General features: G+C 37.5%; 1 protein-coding gene across 1 annotated transcript in view; it reads right to left on the bottom strand.

The window, feature by feature from the left end:
- Positions 1 to 18,245, bottom strand: part of LOC121644522 (collectin-12-like) — a 48,886-nt gene that overhangs the window by 14,456 nt on the left and 16,185 nt on the right. Inside the window, exons 3-10 of the mRNA XM_041992523.1 lie at positions 11,283 to 11,405; positions 7,993 to 8,079; positions 6,809 to 7,852; positions 6,052 to 6,618; positions 5,821 to 5,963; positions 5,620 to 5,729; positions 5,429 to 5,507; positions 1,454 to 1,547 (exon numbers count right to left, since the gene is read on the bottom strand). Of these exons, the coding sequence (XP_041848457.1) occupies positions 1,454 to 1,547; positions 5,429 to 5,507; positions 5,620 to 5,729; positions 5,821 to 5,963; positions 6,052 to 6,618; positions 6,809 to 7,852; positions 7,993 to 8,079; positions 11,283 to 11,405 (2,247 nt within the window). The remainder of the gene's footprint in view (positions 1 to 1,453; positions 1,548 to 5,428; positions 5,508 to 5,619; positions 5,730 to 5,820; positions 5,964 to 6,051; positions 6,619 to 6,808; positions 7,853 to 7,992; positions 8,080 to 11,282; positions 11,406 to 18,245) is intronic.

Below are 18,245 nucleotides of genomic sequence, written 5' to 3'. Positions count from 1 at the left end.
TTTTTGGAAAGAAATTAAAACAATTTTATTAAATTTGTTAAATTTTTCTCTGTGCCAAAGATAAAAAAATAATCATAACATAATATGGAGCCTGATAGGTATTTTAAACCACAATTATGAAATCTAATTAGCTGTAAGAGAAAAGTCACTGACAAATTAAGTAAATTTCATTCATGTTCCAACTGCAATACAATGTCCTGTTGGATATCCTTGGGATGTGCCAGCATGTAACACTCATCTTAATATTATTGAAGACACAGTCCCAATGACCAAAAGCACTCCTTGATGGCAGATACCACTTCCAGGGTAATGCTCTCAGCCACACAAGAACAAAATCCCCAAGAACAGCTTGAGAATGGAGCCAAAGGACTCTTAACTTTCCAAATCTTAATCCAAGAGAACATCTGGAGGATGCACTTGGAACAACCAGTCCAGGGAGGCCCCAACCTGCAACCCACAACACTCAAGCGATCAGCTGTGATACCTCATGCAAACCCTAGAGGTCCATGGCCCATGGTCTGTGAGCTGCTCTGTCAGCAACATTAAATATGTGATTTTAAAAGCACAGCTAGTTGTTGTGGATGCTTATATTAACATAGATCATGGACCAGAAAACTCTACTGACAGATGCTTTGGGGGTTATAAATTATGATGATTGGTGTGAAAATGAAAAAAAAAACTTGCCATACACTTGACATTCATTTGTTTAACATCTACTGGTGCATCTGGACATCCTGATTAATGCTGCTATTAGTGTGATTATGTAATACAGTCCAAGTTCTTTAGATAAATAGCAATGTCAAGACACAAATACCAAACTAGGAACTTTATATAGGTTAGAAGATGGCAACCCTTCAGGACAAAGAGACACCTTACACCAGGTTCATTTGCGAGCAGGACAGCCTGTTAACACACCCAATAAAAGCTTTTACTAGATTAGCATTGGGTCTGAGTGCTTTACATTAACTTCATATGATGTTATTAAGTGAAGCGTCTGTGTATTTTGTCCGCCTCTGCACACTGTACATGCCAATAAGGTGGTTAACCACTCGAAACAGAACAAAGAGTAGAGGCGTTACTTCATGGTTTTACTCAACACCACATCCTCTTTCATTTCCACAAAATTTGAATATGTCAGGCTCATTAAAATGGTTAGTCAATCGAGGGTGGGATACAGAAAGGCAATGCTAATGATTAGGCAGAAAGCTTACTAGCTATTATAGTTAGCCAATGACAGCATTTGTATCAAACGTCTATTTACAGTTTAACTAACCATAAAATAACCTATATTTGTATTTGGACTTAATAGCTATTTTCTATATTAGTTAATTACATTATAACATTTTATGTCAGCCTAAGCTAACTAAGGCGCTGGGGGAACAAAAACAAAGCTGTCTGGACACAGCTACTTTAGCGAGCCTGCTACAATAGCCCCCTAGTTCTGATTACTCACCAACATCTTGGTCAAAGGGGTTGGTCGTAAAGAGAGGCATCGCTGATGTGTTAACAGCAACAGATTCCGCCTTCTCCAGATATTTTCTTTTCCTCTTATACTTATTTCATACAATAAAAATACATAGTAACAACAATTTGATGGGTTTCAAATATAGCTAGCTGACTCTTTTCTACACAGTCACTCCTTTTCGCCAGACGGCAACAAGCGAGGCATGCTGGGTAATTGAAGTAGACAGTTCGGTGTGGAATATACTTCTGTCAACGACAACCATGCAGTTAAAAAATAATAATAATAAAAATTAAAATATATACATATATATATATATATATATATATATATATATATATATATATATATATATATATATATATATATATATTTATATATGTCATCGTCAGGTGACGTTAGTCACATGACGCCTTAAACCCCGTGCAGAGCCCTTGGGTTCTGCCTCCGTGTTTAGTGGTTGAAAAATTCAATGTCATTTATGGAATTTAGATTTGATTTATTAATTATTTGATTTATTAATACGGTCACAACGAGTAGCCTACTTGTATACTTTCATGACTTGATAAATGTTTACAAATGTCTCAGAAGGAAACTACTTAAAACTGTGTTCACTTCATTCTAGGCAAGTTATGAGTTCTCAAAATATGATGCAGCCATATCACTACTTAATTTATAACGTTAGACATTAGAGACAAATAAAGAAAACAAATGCACAATCGAAACACGAACGGAAAAAACAGAAGATATCTATATGAAAACAAATCAGAAAATCCGAAGAAGCACCTAAAGGAATACAAACTAAAAAAAGAAGAAGGAGAATAAAAAAAAAAAAAAAGATTTCAGCAACAACTCTGTGAAAACATATCTTGGTTATAGTGTGTGTGTGTGTGTGTGTGTGCGTGTTAATATAAGTGCAAAATATAAATAAGTTGCAGAGCTTTAAACTATGTTTTTGTTATTTTCATGACTCATTTATTGGACTAATGTAGCCTACTGAATAAAAATAAAATGAAAGAACTTTGTGAGCGACCAAGAACATCACTTTTTTATTTTAGTAAGAAATTAGAAAAAGGAATTAATACATGTTTTTCTTGATGTTTTGAAACCATTTAGAAGAACAATTTGTTACCTACAATATACAGTTAAAATAGAGTTGCAGTATACAGTTTCTAACATTGTTTTGACATCTACTTTGACTAAAATAATTGAGATAAGAGATTGGAAATGATATGGTTTAAATGTATATTTTAATAACACTTAAATCCTTTAACATATGAAAATGTGATTCTGTAAAATTTAAGTTATTCTGATTGCTTCTTTTTCAAAGCTTTTGTTTTTTTCATAAACTGCATTAATTTATAGAATGAAAATTGAATAAATGACTACACATAAAATAAAGAGAAAAAAAAACTTGAAAGTCTTTAAATGAGTTGCAAGTTTAAAGTTATAAGTTTTTTATACCTCAATGAAAAAGCGTTGACTGAAGTTCATATAAAACAAAAAATCTGAGTCCACATACATTAGCTTTCACATTTTATTATTATTATTATGAGTATTCTGGCCTGATTCATAGGAGTTTCATGACTTAATGAGGATACAACAGTCTTTAGGCTGGTTACACACTGCTATTCTGTCCTTTAGCAATACATGACATATCATACAACTATAATGACTGATTATAGAAATTATCAACATATAACATGTTTCACATATTGTATTCAGCATATCTGATAAATCATCTTAAAGAGGCTACATTACAAACATTTACACACTGTTAGAGTGTACTGTGAGTAAAACTCATACTAGCGGGCTTAAGTCTAAAAAATACTGTCCATGAGAACACAGCAGCACCATTGATACTGATAATAATTATTATTTATTACTTTTACTTAAAATGAGGTTGCAGTCGTTTGCTGATGATGAGTAGGTGCTGGATTATTTATTTATTTTCATGTGGGGAGCTTATAGATGGTCACAGTTTCTGAATCTGTGAAATACAAACTAATTCCCATTCATTAATAAAATATTCATCTGATATTTTTCTTTTTCATCTTTTTTCAGTTAAGATTTAAAAATGGTCAAGAAATTCATTCATACGAAATCCAAAACAAAAACGTATCTTTGTAAAATACTATATACACATACACATGTACAAAAGTGGCTGCACCTACACAGCTTGCATACGTGACTACAGTCTCATGTTACTTCAGAACCGGATCGAAACTGGCACTATGGTGGGATGGCTCTGTGCTTGCTCAGTCTTAGGGCTTTATACTGTAGTAAAAGTGCCTCTAAAGACAAAGATCAGTCCAGGTGTCAGTTATGCCCAACTGGGCTGACTTCCGAGCTCTTCATTTATATAGAAATTGGCCTGTGTTTTATCACATCTTCAGCCTCAGCTTCACCATCTTCTCCTGGACGTCACTTACACCATTTCAGACAGATGCTATAAAACCGGAACCGTCACTGTGGAGAAAGATACAAAAATATAATACATAAGTTATTAATTTGCACCTACAAGATGAACCAACCAGCTGATACATTTACAATTACAAGTGTTTTCATGCATTGTTGTTTATTTTCATAGAAAAGATTCAATATTAATGTTTCTGAATTTTCTTTTTGCAGCAAGTAAATGTGTTTATTAGGACAAAAATAAAAAAAAAAGAATGGAACGATGGCACAAACAGTGCTATTGATGGTGCTTGTTGGGTTTCATAACAGGAACTGCTTATTGCAGGTCCATCTGCTTCTCTTGGATTAAGATTTGGACTTTGGCTGATACATTTCCAAGCACTGATTTCATTTTTACTAAATCATTCTTTAGTGGAATAACATAGAAGCCTAGGTTCACACTGATATTGTGAGGAATACATTCTGCAATTTAGAGAGGAAAAATGACCATTTGGAGAGTACTAAATTGCACAGATCAATATGCTGGACTGTCTTACTGTACCTGAAGCACTACGTAAACATCATTTAAGAGGATAGTCTCACATTAAGTACATCACATATGAGCTTGAAGGTTTATAAGAAGGGTATCTGCATACCAACCCCTGTGCTAGCGAGATCCAGGTTGGCACATAAAAAAAAATCCAATAACCAAAAATGAACTTCACAATCTACTGAAAACACCTAACTCTAATTTCACATTCAACTGAACAGTTAGTTTCAAAGGTTCCCATACAGTTAGACCCTCACAGATATGTGGTATAGTTAAAATTTTCTCAGTAAACACACTAAAAAAAACTGTTAAAAGAACATAAACATATTGAACAAAAATTATATTGCTTTATTTCAGCATGAAGTCATTTTTCTGTTAGTTTTGTTGAAAAACTTAAAACATCTAACTCAAACAACAAAACTGATCAGAGAGAAAACCCCATAAAACCTACCCTGGTTCATTCAACAGCTAATGGAAAAACCAACAGATTAAACAGAGAACAGGAACTTTAAGTTGACCCAACCCTAAACATACTAAAGTATTTGTATTTAATATATTAGGTGAAAAAAACTCACTGACTTTTTTAAAAGTGTTAAGTATGAAAATATTTAGTCTATTTGCTTAAACTCAATCTTTTATTAGAACTTGTGTAAAACCTTTGATGATGTTGTGGTCCACATTCATGTAAAGACATAAAACTGCGTAGTCGCTTAACAAACCACTCTGGCCCATTTTTAAGATTTATGTTTAGACTGAAGCTTTAACTCCAATGTTACAGTTAAAGGGCTCGGTTGTTTAAGCTGGATTTGTTGGAAATATCAAAAACAGACACCACTGCCTTGACACACACTACCACCAATCTAAGGGGAAAGTGTGTCCAACATTTTGACTGGTACTGCACACAACTAAGTGATTATAATATTCAAAAATGTTTTTCTACTAAGTAGGTACTGACAGTCAGCTGGACGTTCACAGATGAAACCGATGCGGTCAGTGCAGTAGAAGTCATTCCAGTAGGCATTATGGATGAGGCCAGCGCAATCCTCGCCATCTTCATGGCCATGAGTCCAATTATCTGGCTGGCCAGGCTTCCACTTCCTGATAACAACCACAAGGATAATTAGCTACACTCAGAAGAGATATCTGTGTTGAAATGGGAGAAGCAAAAAAGTCATGTCAGACATCAATGAAATGTATTCATATAACTCACTTGAAAACTGGTATGGTTCCATCCACCCACTTCCAGACATTTTCCTCCTCCCTGTCAGTGAGTCCCAGCCAGAAATAACCTTTTCCTGCTACTGCAGTTCTCACAAATTGCTACAGACATAGAAAAAAAACCTAATATTTAACAAGACATTTAGCAAATAAATAACTGGTTTAAACGTTTGTAGTCTAAGATTATATTTACCTGTTCCTCACTGTCATTAATAATTAACAAATGAGAGGAATTGCTGGTACAAAACTTGTTTGCCTCATCAAAGTTGAGTCTCTGAGAAGCAGAGGAGAAATAATAGCAGCTGTCTCCAAATTTTCTGAACTCAGATGGACAATCTGGAAGATTTAAACACCTACTTTAAGTGAAATACTTTTCAGTGAACTCATTTAAAGGTTTCTGCAGTTATGTACTCACTGAACTCACCTGGTGTCTGAGAGGTGGTGACAGGTGGGGGCTGGACCTGGCGGGACACAGAACCATCTGGCTTTTTGGTGGGTATCGGAGCTGATGTCGGTAGGGTGGGGACAAGGACCTGAGGGGGCTGATGTTGCTTTATAATTACAGGAGGCACTGGTGCAGGTAACCCTGGAAGGCCAGGTGGACCAGGAGGGCCAATGGGCCCAGCAGGCCCACGAGGCCCTTCTAAACCTGCAGGTCCTACTTCTCCTCTGGTCCCTTGAGGTCCTTGCAGTCCTGGCACTCCTGGGTATCCATCCTTACCAGGAAGCCCAGGAACTCCAGGGTCACCTTTCTCACCAGGGCTTCCAGGTCGACCTCCAGACCCTCTTGATCCCTTAGGTCCTGGATACCCCGGAATCCCATTCGAACCCTTTGGACCTTTCATGCCAGGTGGTCCAGCAGGACCTTTCTCTCCTTTTGAGCCCACTAATCCAGGCGTCCCTCTGTCTCCTTTATCACCTTTTTGTCCTGACTTTCCCATTTGGCCCTGGGGACCTCTGTCACCCTTTGGACCTTTTGGACCTGGTGGACCTGAATCATAAAAATGAGCAGAAGAGGAAACTGTGTGTGACAGAATGTTACGTGAGTGTCAGGGAAATTACATGCATGTAATTTATGACAGCATTAAGTTAAATCAGTTGATCATGATCATGAAATTAAATGAACTGATACTATATGCTCAGATATTTTTAAGTTGCAAACCACATATTGTTTTACTCACCCTGAAGGATGGTGAAGTTTGTGATGAGTTGTGAGTGCTTGCTGTCCACTAGCTTCATCTCCTCCATCACGATAGACAGGTTGCTCACCTCTTTGTCCAACCTGGCAACCAGCTCATCCTGCTGGGTGCGCAGCTCTTTGCTGTCTGCCTTGGCCTCTTCTAAACTACTATTCAGTCCTGCTAACAAGTCTGAGTGTTTCATCACTGTCTCAGCACAGGATCTCAGGCCATTCAGGTCAGTGCTTATGACCCCTAGAATCTGTGCAGCAAAGCTTACATTTCCAGTCACACGGTCCATGTCATTCTCATGTTGATCTAATCTTGCTTCCATGTCATCAAACTTTGATGAGGTGACATTATCGTGGTCTCGCTGGTGATCCATCAGCTCACGTAGACTCTGGTCATGGCTCTCAGTGAGGGTTGAAGTATTCTGGATTTGGTTAGCTAGAGTGCTGAGCTGAGCTCCCAAGTCATCAATAGCATCTCCGTTGGACCTGGTGAGTGCTGAGTTGTTGGCTGCCAAGACCTGAAGATTCTGGACCTTTTCTTTTAGCCACTCTGTGTCAGACTGTGTCTGTCTGGCTGTCTGTTGCAGAATCTGATAGTCATTCTTCAGCTTTCGAACTGCCTGACCTGTGTCTTCAACTGTCTTCTGCAGAGTGCTGAGCAGATTGCGCTGCTGGGATTGGGTAATATTAAGCGCACTAATAGTAACCTGGGTCTTGCTCTGCACCTCAACCTGGCCCTGTATGTCAGAATGGAGTCGTGCAGTATCGGTCTGGAGGTCCCCAATGATTCCACTGTAGGAGGCCAATGTCTGGTTGACCCCCCGCAGTGTGGCTGCATTGCCTTCTAGAAAACTCTGCAGGGAAACATGGCCATTTTGCAAGTCATCTCCTGTGATCATAAGTTCTTCCAACATGTCACTGTTGCTTGTTGCCTTGACAGTAATATCTTTCAGCTGGTTTTGCAACACCTCCAAATCTGACTTGAAAGTCTTAATTTCACTGGTGGCATTGACTGACTTTTCCCCCGCCTGGTTACCTGGAAAGGTGACACGAAAAATGTGCATGTCAGCAGAACTTATAAATATTAAAAAATGTCAAATCAGCAAAACAGTCTAATTTTATACAACGCTAAAACTATCCATGTTTATGAAACAATCTTGGGTTAAAAGGTGTTACCTAGTTTCTTTAAATCTGTCTCCACATCATTGATTTTGCCTCCATAATTCTGCATGCCCTCTGTGACATTGTCCATCCTCTGGACCACTAAGAAAAGATCAAAGAGAAGGTGGGACAAGATACCAAGGAAATGTGATTATTTATTTATTTATTTATTTATCAATCAATCATTTTGGAGGAATCCACTAACACTCTTATTATATAGGGAAGGATTTACTCAGACCAGCAGATGGCGCCACTGTGTAAATTTCTCCACAGCAAATAACTGGACAGTCAAACAGCAGCCCTGAGCACATAATCTTTTATTTATTGTAACTAGGCAACTGTGCATCTGTTGATACATATCTAAATGTCTAGACTACATTCATGAGTTAAACTTCATGACTGCACGCAATCTGAATAACAAATATCACACTAACAGGCTCCAACTCCAGTTCCAATTTCTCTCCTTAGATCTGCAACGAGAGCCCAACTCCTCTTTTCCATGGTTTGCTTTTCTGCCTGTAGGTGGGCGTCTAAAACCTCTATTGGAAAACATCCTAAGCTTTCTATGTTATCATTACAGAAATGACAAAAACATGCAGCAACAACATGTACTTGGGACAAACAAAAACACAAGGGCCCAGTTTAAAAGAGCTGTTGCCCAACTGCTGAGAGCTGGATTATGTAACTTAAGACTATGCTCTTTCTTATTCCCACAAAGTACAGATATTTTATAAATTCTAATTAAATTTGGAGTGAAGGCAGTTGTAACAGAAATATTACATACATTTGTTTAAATATTGAAGATTAAATCATTGATAACAATAACAAAAAAGTTACAGCTTTTACTGACAGTCCCCAAAGATCGCACTGAACTTGGCCAAAAGGCCTTTAACTTCTCTGTCCCTGCAGCAGTCGAACAGCTTGCAAACTGACTTAAAACTGCAGGAGCTGATCTCAGGTAGTGCTTTTAAAATGTCTTAAAGAGCAGGGGGGCTGATTCAAAGGGTGTCTGCAACTGCTTGTCCAGCTAACTTTTCTTTCATGTTCTATTGCCCTCATAGATTTACATTATGTTGTTTGTTTAATGTTTTTTTTTTTTTTTTCTTAATTTCTTAATTCTTAATGATCACTGTCTCTAATGGAACTGGACTGCTGCTGTCTTGGCCAGGGCTCCCTTGAACGAAAGAGTTTTGTAATCTCAGTGGGACTTCCCTGACAACATCAAGGTTAAATAAATAAAAATAAACATGAAACAAAAATATCTGCCACACTGTCTTCCCTGATCAAACCTACCAACATTCCTCTACTAGAAAAGTAATACAAGTCATTTAAGACCACAAATCTAAATAAGGCTTACTGGTTGCCTATTTGTGACAGCATATGAGCAGTTGATTATGGAGCAGAGTTAGCAAACCTGAGCCTTGTGAGAATAACACTTATCCAGACTGGAGCTGCTGCAGAAACTTAGTGACACAGCAGGTAACACAAACAGAGCTCTAGACCTCAGAATAGGTCATCTTACGGCCAACAAACAGTATATGCAATGTAATGGATGGAGGAAACACAAACTAAATCAAGAATCCAACACGCACTAGTTTCCTGCAAACTCAAACTGTTTGGACACTTGCAGTCGTTCAAGTCAACCTGTGGTTCATGAGACAACAAATTGCAACCAAGTCGTAAAACCTCCTTAAGGTTGTTAAACCAAAGTTGTTGCTTTACGGTCATCTGGTAGACATTAGAGCCAAACCATCAAAATCACATGGGCTCTGTGCTGACACAGACCCAAAGCTGGAAACCAAAATATTCCTGACAGACATAATTTTGATTTAAATTTAAACTTTAAGAAAGTTCTTCCCTGTTGGCAGAGTGAGATTTTTGTTGCCTGTGGAGCCGGTAATACTTCTCAAAATATTCCCTAATGATTTTTTGACAGGTTCTTATGATCGACTTGGGCCACAAATGTGTAATATTGGGCAATATGCACAATGCATTCCTTTTCAGTAGCACCTGAAACAACTGGAATTTCTCAGTGTGGTTATTTTGCATTACTGTGGTTCAAGCCACGAAAATGGGTTGCAGTAAGGACAATGTCTCACAATGTGTTTCCTGTTGGCTTAAAATAAAATATACAAACTTGCATCACATATTACTAAAACATGCTTTTTTTTAATCAAACTCAAAATCAGAATAATAGTAATTTTAGAACGACTTATAAGTATTCCATGACTTTTATTAAGTATATCATAATGGAAAAAAATTCTAAAAAGAGCAGCAGTGTTAAATAATTTCTAAAAACATAATGGAATTAGTTTAAGTTTTATGGTGAAAGTAGTATTCTTTTACATTTCTTTATTTTAAATTACTATCATTATTTTGAGTTAAATGTATTAGATTTGTATGTTACTCTCATACAATGGAATGTGGAATAAATCGTTTTTATCAGTTTATGTATACACACAAAATAATGCTTCTTCTACATAAAACATTCATAATGATTGTATTTTTAATGATCTGTAATACTTAAAAACAATATTTTCAAAATGACAAGAGAAAATTACCTTTTAAGTACTTATTTTAAAAATTTGGTCTATTTATTCTATTTTCTATTTTAATAATAAGAAACAAGATAGGAATTATGGAACTATGGTGGAGACTGTCTGTACATTGGAAAGTGATATTTAGGCTCCACTTTACTGCCAGACAACCTAAAAAATGCCTTAAAGACTATTTTTAAATGTCAACATTTCTGATTAAATTATAATTAGGGAACTACATAATTCATCATGCTCTCAAAAGACATTTGACAATACACTGTAACCTTGAAACTGTACAATATGAAAGAGGTTTATTGTGCAGAAAGTAGTATTTTCCTGTCTGATATGAAATAACTGAAGTAATCCTGCATTGAATCAGTGAAAACTTATAAACACTATAAACTGCATAATCAAATTATGAACTGTGAACATCAAGGTTTGCAAGACCTCTGGTTGGACCATCCAACTCCACCCACATCCAGGTCAGTTGGCCATTATGTTTCATCAAATGTGGATGGAAAACAAACCTGCCATAACCATAACCAAGCCCTTTGTTTTGTTTGTGTTTTATCCTATTGTTTCAACTTGTTCTGCCTCATGGTCTATCTACACCAGGCAGTTAAAGCGAAATCTTGTAGATTATTTTTTGTAAAAAGATGGCAAACCTGGATGTGTGCCATCAACAGTAAGAGGCCAGTCAGGTTTGTAACAGGAATAGAAAAAGTAAAGTAATATAACAAAAGTAACTTAACTTCTGTTTTGACTTACCTTTGTATCCAAGGACAGCCACTGCTATGGTGAGCAGTGCACAGAGCACATAAAGGAGAGCAATAGCTGCTCTTAACGCCCAGTCATTTTTACACTTGGTGCACTCTGTACCCTCCTGAATCCCTGCAAATACAACAGAACTGTGTCACAAATCAGTCTATGGCATGCAGTAAGTCAGCTTAGTCATATTAACAGAACATAAAGCTAGTAGTGATTCATTCCTGAAAGATGTTTTGTTTTACTTGTCAGAGGAAAACAAAAGTAAAGAAAAACAAAGTTTTCATTGAAAAGTAAAATCACATGGACCTTTCTTTTATTTCATAACTAATTTTAGTCTAGCAAGCCTACTGAGGGACATGCTGTACCTTTTGTCAGCCAAGTATCAACTGAAAATATTTGGCCACATGAGCAGCATAGTTGACTCACTATGAGACTCTGAAAACATTATACATGTGCTATCCATACGACCATTTCTCACTGCTGTCCGACCAACAACGTGGGAGAAGTGAAACTTTTGGTCATTCGCGTTACAAATGTTCACCAATATTTCTTCAAATTCAACAGCATCAAGTGATGCAATGATAAGCATAAGGCAAGATGTTAACTTGAGTTCATTAAAACTAACCAAGCAGCTTCTGGCAAGCAGAGCAAGAGAGCAGCTGGTGTGTATTCACTACAGGCGATGAAGGTCTTTGATTGAAATGTCAGAATATATGAAAACATCTGAAAACTTACAAAAGAAAAAGTTTATAAATCAAAAATAAAGTATCTGGCACAATTAAAAAAAAGAACGGGGGGAGCATTTCATAACTGATTAGATCAATTCACAACAGGTCAATAACATACAGGGTATAAAAGGAGCATTTCAGGGAGGCAGAGCCTCTCAGATGTGAAGATGGGCACAGTGTATCTAAAAATTATGAAACAATTTCTGAAAAAGATTTTTAAATAAAAAATGCGAAGACTTTGAAGATCTACGGTGTATAATATCATCAAAAGATTTAGATAAGAGGAATCTCACAAACGGACAAGGTCAAAGGTCAAAACTGGATGCTTGTAATTAAAACATAGGACGTTTGCCAGTGAAACATGTGTTTATAGGTGTATAGTAGATTATTTGGGAGAACCTAACTAACATTTTCCCCTCAGGTATGATAAACTTCAGTTTGTTCATAAATTTCCTGATAACCTGAACTCAATGTTTTACTCTTACTGTTACTCAAAACATTCATGTTTAGAAATTAAAATATATATATATATACATACATATATATATATTATAACCTTTGTTATAATAATCATTTTCCTGGAAAAAAATAGTTCTTATTGGTTTTTAAATCTGAAAATAGAAAATGTGTAGAGTAGATAATGCCTTTGAGAAAAGCCATCCATTGCTCAAAACACACCCCCTGGCATTACGGGTAGTTCAACTGTTTCCACTGGAGAAAACACAACACAGCTGGAATGACATCTTCACTGACTCCTCAGTCAAACAGAACCAGAGGTCCAGCTCTGTCCCTTTAGGTCATGTCACCCGTTATGGGACTGAATAAAGCCAAATAAGGCTCCATCCTTCCCACTGTTGTGGTGGGCCAAGACCACCAGAGGGGCACCAGGGGTTTGGCCTCTCAGCTTTGGACCCGCACATCTGTGAAAACAACACATCTGGCCACCCCAAAGGGGCCTATTCGTGAACGACGCAGGCCACTGCTGTCCTTATGTGTACCAAGAGCCTCATGTGGGGAACAAGTGAGGGGAGCTATGGACAGAGAACCCCCCACTGGTCCTAACCACATGCTACTCAAAGTACAACATAGAACCATGTAAACAAGTTCTGGGTCAGCAGCGAGACAAGGGAGGTTTTTCTGTCTCCTTTGTGCTTTAAACTGCTCTCTGGCAGTATCCGTGTTTGCTCCTCATGCTTGCAGGGTATGTATACTTTGTACCAATTAAAGCCCTTTCCTTCTGTTAGGCTTTAAAATTTTAAAACATTAAAACATTAAACCTGCTGGACACCAAACCGATGAACATCATGGGGACAATCAGACTTTCTTTTTTAGGAAAAAAAAACTCAAAATGCTAAAGAGAAAAAGTGGGAGTAACAACTCAAAAGCAAAACGATGTAGTTCTAGACAGGATGTGAAATATTCAAAATATGAGAAAGCTTAAATTTATAAACTTCTCTATAATGAAGGGGCAGATATGGAAAATGCTCAGTCATCATTGGGATTTAAGCCTAGAGGGTGGGTGTTGAAGCTGTTTGTTCACAAAGGGAAAAATGCTTTGACTGAAAAATTATGTAAAGACAGCAGGAAAAAAAAAGTGTCAGAATTACAGAATATACTATTGCTGTTTAACACATGCGTTATATAACCTGACAGGAGCTCACAAACCCCGACTGCCATGTTTTTCACTCAGTGGTCAGACTTCCATTGAACTAGCATGGAAATTCTGGCTGAGCAATGTGACTGTAGAGCTTCCAGAGTTGTAACTTTTTCCTGCTGCTGCTTCCTGACATGCTGTCTATATTCCTGTAAAGAGTTTCACTCTAACAACAATTCTGTCTTAAGTGGTAATATGATGAGTAAAGCTGCAGTTTTCTGTTACATGGAGTCCAAAATTAAAATAAAACTACTTGGTGTTTTGTGCAACCAAAATGAGCACCAGAGTTCTGGAAAATAATTGTGGCTTGTTTTCCCCATAAGTTGTTAATGTATTTAAAAAAAATGTGGTTCAAATCACAAAATTTGTACTAGGACTGTCTTTCATTTTGATAATGCTAATCCAAAAACACTTTGACAGCCCCAATGTTCATGTATAGTCTTTACGAAATGAGAATGGAAAATCTATCAGTGAATGGGATGCTCTGTTTTGATCTAAGTAAATTGAAAATACGCCCTAAAATCCAAAAAATCGCCACACATTTTTCCTTTGCACCCACTGCTTTCTGAGTTTCTGATTACAGCCCCCTGCATGACATCCCTCGTTCAGCAAGTGGCTCATGTTTCATGGTACAGCTGGGAATTCTTGCTTTCCACACATAAACTCTTACAGTTCATGAAGATGCTGACACATGCATGTCATGGGCTGACTGGAAATACAAGGCCTGGTGGAGAACAAGGGAGGACTGACCTGTTTAGAGTTGAAAAACTGGATGTTGGCCAAGCCGTTCGATCAACAGACTAAATTTGGACCATATGATCCCAAAAGGACTATTAGTGTCCAATAAAACATTAAAAGATGAGAGATGTGATGGATAATATCAAGTCTTATTGTACTTTTACTATTACATAACAAACTGCCAATACAAAGAAGAAGGACGTCTCTGTTTGGTAAATATGCTCATTACCTGCAGTTGTGCAGGTATATACATTAATTATGTCATCTTTTAGTTCCTCACTGTATATATTTTTTCCTGTATATTCTTATGTAATAGAACTTTTGCAGATTTTCTCAGTGAGCTGCCCCCCTAACAATGTGTACTCTAGCAGGTGGATATAAACACACCGGCTGTTCATTTAAAATTTTACTGCTCACTTTTAAAGCTTTAAATGGTCTTGCCCCTCCCTATCTATATGACCTACTCAACACCCACACACCTATGAGAGCACTCCGGTCAACCAGCCAGTTTCTCCTCGATGTTCCAAGATCAAAGTTAAAACGCAGAGGTGACCGAGCGTTCGCTGTGGCAGCCCCAAGACTGAGGAATACCTTACCACTACATGTCCACACCGCTCAGAGCATACAAGCATTTGTGTGTCTGTTAAAAACATACTCTGCCTGGAGAATTCAACTATACAGGCCTTGTATTTGCAGTCGGCCTTGGAGGGGATAGCAGCCAGGGTGTTGAAAAAAGTCTGAGACTGCTGGATAGATTCTACCTTCTTCATAAAATACCAAAGCATGCTTTTACTTTTAGTTTTTGGTGATGTTTACTATGATCTCACAGTTTTACCTCACAGATTAGCCAGAAAACATTGAATAACATGCCATGGATCCTTTAAAGGCTTCTTCTGTCTTTAATATTTACTGCACATATAGCTTTGCACACATACATAGTGAGGTCAGGCGAACTTACATTTTAACAAGTCATTAGTCTAAGCCCAGAAAATGGATACCCGTTTGGTCAGAGTAACATAATGAAAGTGAGGATCAATGACCAGCCTCCTCTCCCTCTCACTGAGGTTCACATGGTCCTGTTTTACTTGAGAATGACTTCATTCCAACATGCCACCACTGGAACATAAGCAGGAGGAGACAGGAGGTCTCCAGAGATCCACTAAGGCCAATAAAGTTAGTTTATGGCTTCCATGTTTTTCTAAATATGTGCACATAAAATGTCTTTTTTTAAATACTTTGTTTTGTTCCAGAAATACATTGATAAAGTATGAAGTGTTTGCAGATAAGAAATGCCTGAACCATAATGCTTTGCAGTCAATATTCTTTATTCAATACTTTGTCAAAAATCTCTTTCTTCTAAGATACAAGATTGTGCTCGTATAAATCACCTGGCTGGACTGGACTGGACTATCTAGGCCATGTGAGTGAACTAATGGTATGTTCATGTTAAGTTGCTCGTGCTCAACACAAGAAAACAGCAAATGTTTTCTTGTGGATTTAGGATCATTTTTAGTTAGTTGTTAAATAGAACATAAACAGACTTTCAAATGTTTAAATTTCTTTATGAATTTAATATGACTAAATATAAGAAAAGTGGAAATGTTTTGCATCAGTTATTCTTAGTGCTTAATTCATGCCCATAAACATACAATACAAGTCAAAAGCTCATACCTACCTATTAAACGTGAATGAGTGGGTGTGTCTAAACTTTTGACTGGTACTGTTCATACATGTCCAAGCTTACTTTTTCAAAATTCCTGTTAAATGGTGGAGATGCAGTTGGTGTTTGAGTTGCACTTTACAGCTTTCACTGGGAACACTGAATCTAAATTAGATAAAAAAAAAAAAAACTTTTATCCGCGCTGGCCAGCACACTACAGTGCACAAGTTGTGCTTCGTCACATCTCCTGATCTCATCATTCTCTGTGGGAATAGAAGAGCTGTCCCTGGATTTTTGTGGAAACTAAACTAAATGGAACTAAAAAAAAATGTTAACTATTTGATATCCAGTCCTGCAGCATAAAATATCCCTAACACAGTGGCTCCGCTTTGTTAATGAGGCAAACTTACGTGGTCTGTCTCACAGCATCGCGATATATGACCCATTTGTCACAGCCTGTCTGTTTCTAACAAAGCACAGATGGGATGACAAAATGAGATTTAATCAATTCCACGTTCATTGGATCTGAATCTCTTTTAACAGGGGTTCTAACTGTTTTTCAATTAAATGGGCAGTTTGTATCTTTAACACTAGCACATCATGCTATCCACGGAACAATAAATGCTCCACAAAATTTTGCCTAAAAATCAAGTTTGGCCCTAATTAAGGCATGACTCTTTCACCCTATTACCTGTTGTTTCTAAGGGATTCTTACAAATGTTGGTGTATTTAATGGACCTGCAACTAAACAGATTTTTGTGGTTGCTGCTGTGGCTTTAATTGATGAAAGAAGTGATTTTAAATGAAAAGAGCAAACTCACAAAATCCATTTAATTCCTATAAAGTATGTGAAACAACATATATAAATGTATAAGGGTGAGAAGGGGCATTGAAGATGATTAATATAAAAAAATCATTTAGCTTTAATTACTCCTTTTCTTATTTTGGACTCCACTTCAGCCTTGACAGCTATTGGCAGCGTGTGTCTGTGAGTATGGGGTGTGTGTGTGGGTGTGTATTTGTGTATGTCACGTTCAAATATGCAGCCATTTATAAGTTATTATCCTCTTAACAGCTCAATGAATACACAGCTGGGCTTAAACCAGTGATCTCCATAGTGTGAGGAAGTGAAAGGGCTCTTATAAAATCACTCAAAATAGCCCCAATGAAGGCAAAGTCAAGACTCAGACCCTTGTTCTTATGATGCTTGCCATGAAGGGATGATGTATCAAATGTTTGCATGCATCCTTTGATTTGGCTCCACTGTAACAAGGTCCAGATGTGCCAGAGGACTGGGGTTATTTTAAAGAACTATAAACCTGTTAGTGAGGAGTAAGAAAAAGCCCAGGCATACTAGGCTGGCACAACAATTCAAGGAACCTAATGTCTTAGTAATTTGTCACAGTGGTAACTTCCCCTGTTGGACAGTGCTTACTTGTTAACATTCCTGCTGGTGATTGTTAACTGTAAGAGCCAGAGGGAGACACTACAACCCCAGCATAGCTTTTAAGCCCAGTTAGAGGTTCAAGATGGACTCAAGAATGGAGTCAGAGGCAGCACTCCTCAGTTAATTAAAATCAAGGTACAAAAGGCACTATATACTTTAGATAATGTTGCCAGGGGCTAAAGTTTAGAACAAGTAGTAACTGTTGTTACCGGTAACAAACTTTGAGGAATATAGAAGGCAACAACTGCTGGGGCATCCACAAGAGAAAGATAGTTCTTCTTCAGAAACTGCTCTCATCTCTGAGATTATCCGGGCTAGGATATCATATGTGGGAAAATTCTGTTTAGTGTGTTTAATGATAGCAAGGTGAGACTGGAAAAAGCTAATGAGTTGTGCTATTTTCATATTTTCAGGTCAGACTTGATGTGTAAAGTTGTTGCAAAGTGGAAAATAAAGAACATCTAATGCTACAACAGTATGGTGATGCAGAGTTTCATCTAGGATGGATAACAATAAGCTGTTATCTGACTGGTGAAGGAAGGGTTGTAAACAACATCTTGGCTATTTGTTGTGTGGACTAAGCCCTCATCGCAAACAGTTCAATGTCAAGGCTGCACAACCACAGTAATTTGGTCAACTAGTGATCCAACTACTCTTTAGCTCCTCTGCCATCCATTGATTTGACAAGGGCAGCAAAGGGGAGATGCACCTTCTATCCTCCGTATTGATTTGTGTC

The sequence above is a fragment of the Melanotaenia boesemani genome, chromosome 8 (genome assembly GCF_017639745.1).
Source record: "Melanotaenia boesemani isolate fMelBoe1 chromosome 8, fMelBoe1.pri, whole genome shotgun sequence".
Taxonomy (NCBI): Eukaryota; Metazoa; Chordata; class Actinopteri; order Atheriniformes; family Melanotaeniidae; genus Melanotaenia; species Melanotaenia boesemani.
Note: the sequence above shows the minus strand (reverse complement) of the source record. Positions and strands in the feature narration are given on the sequence as shown.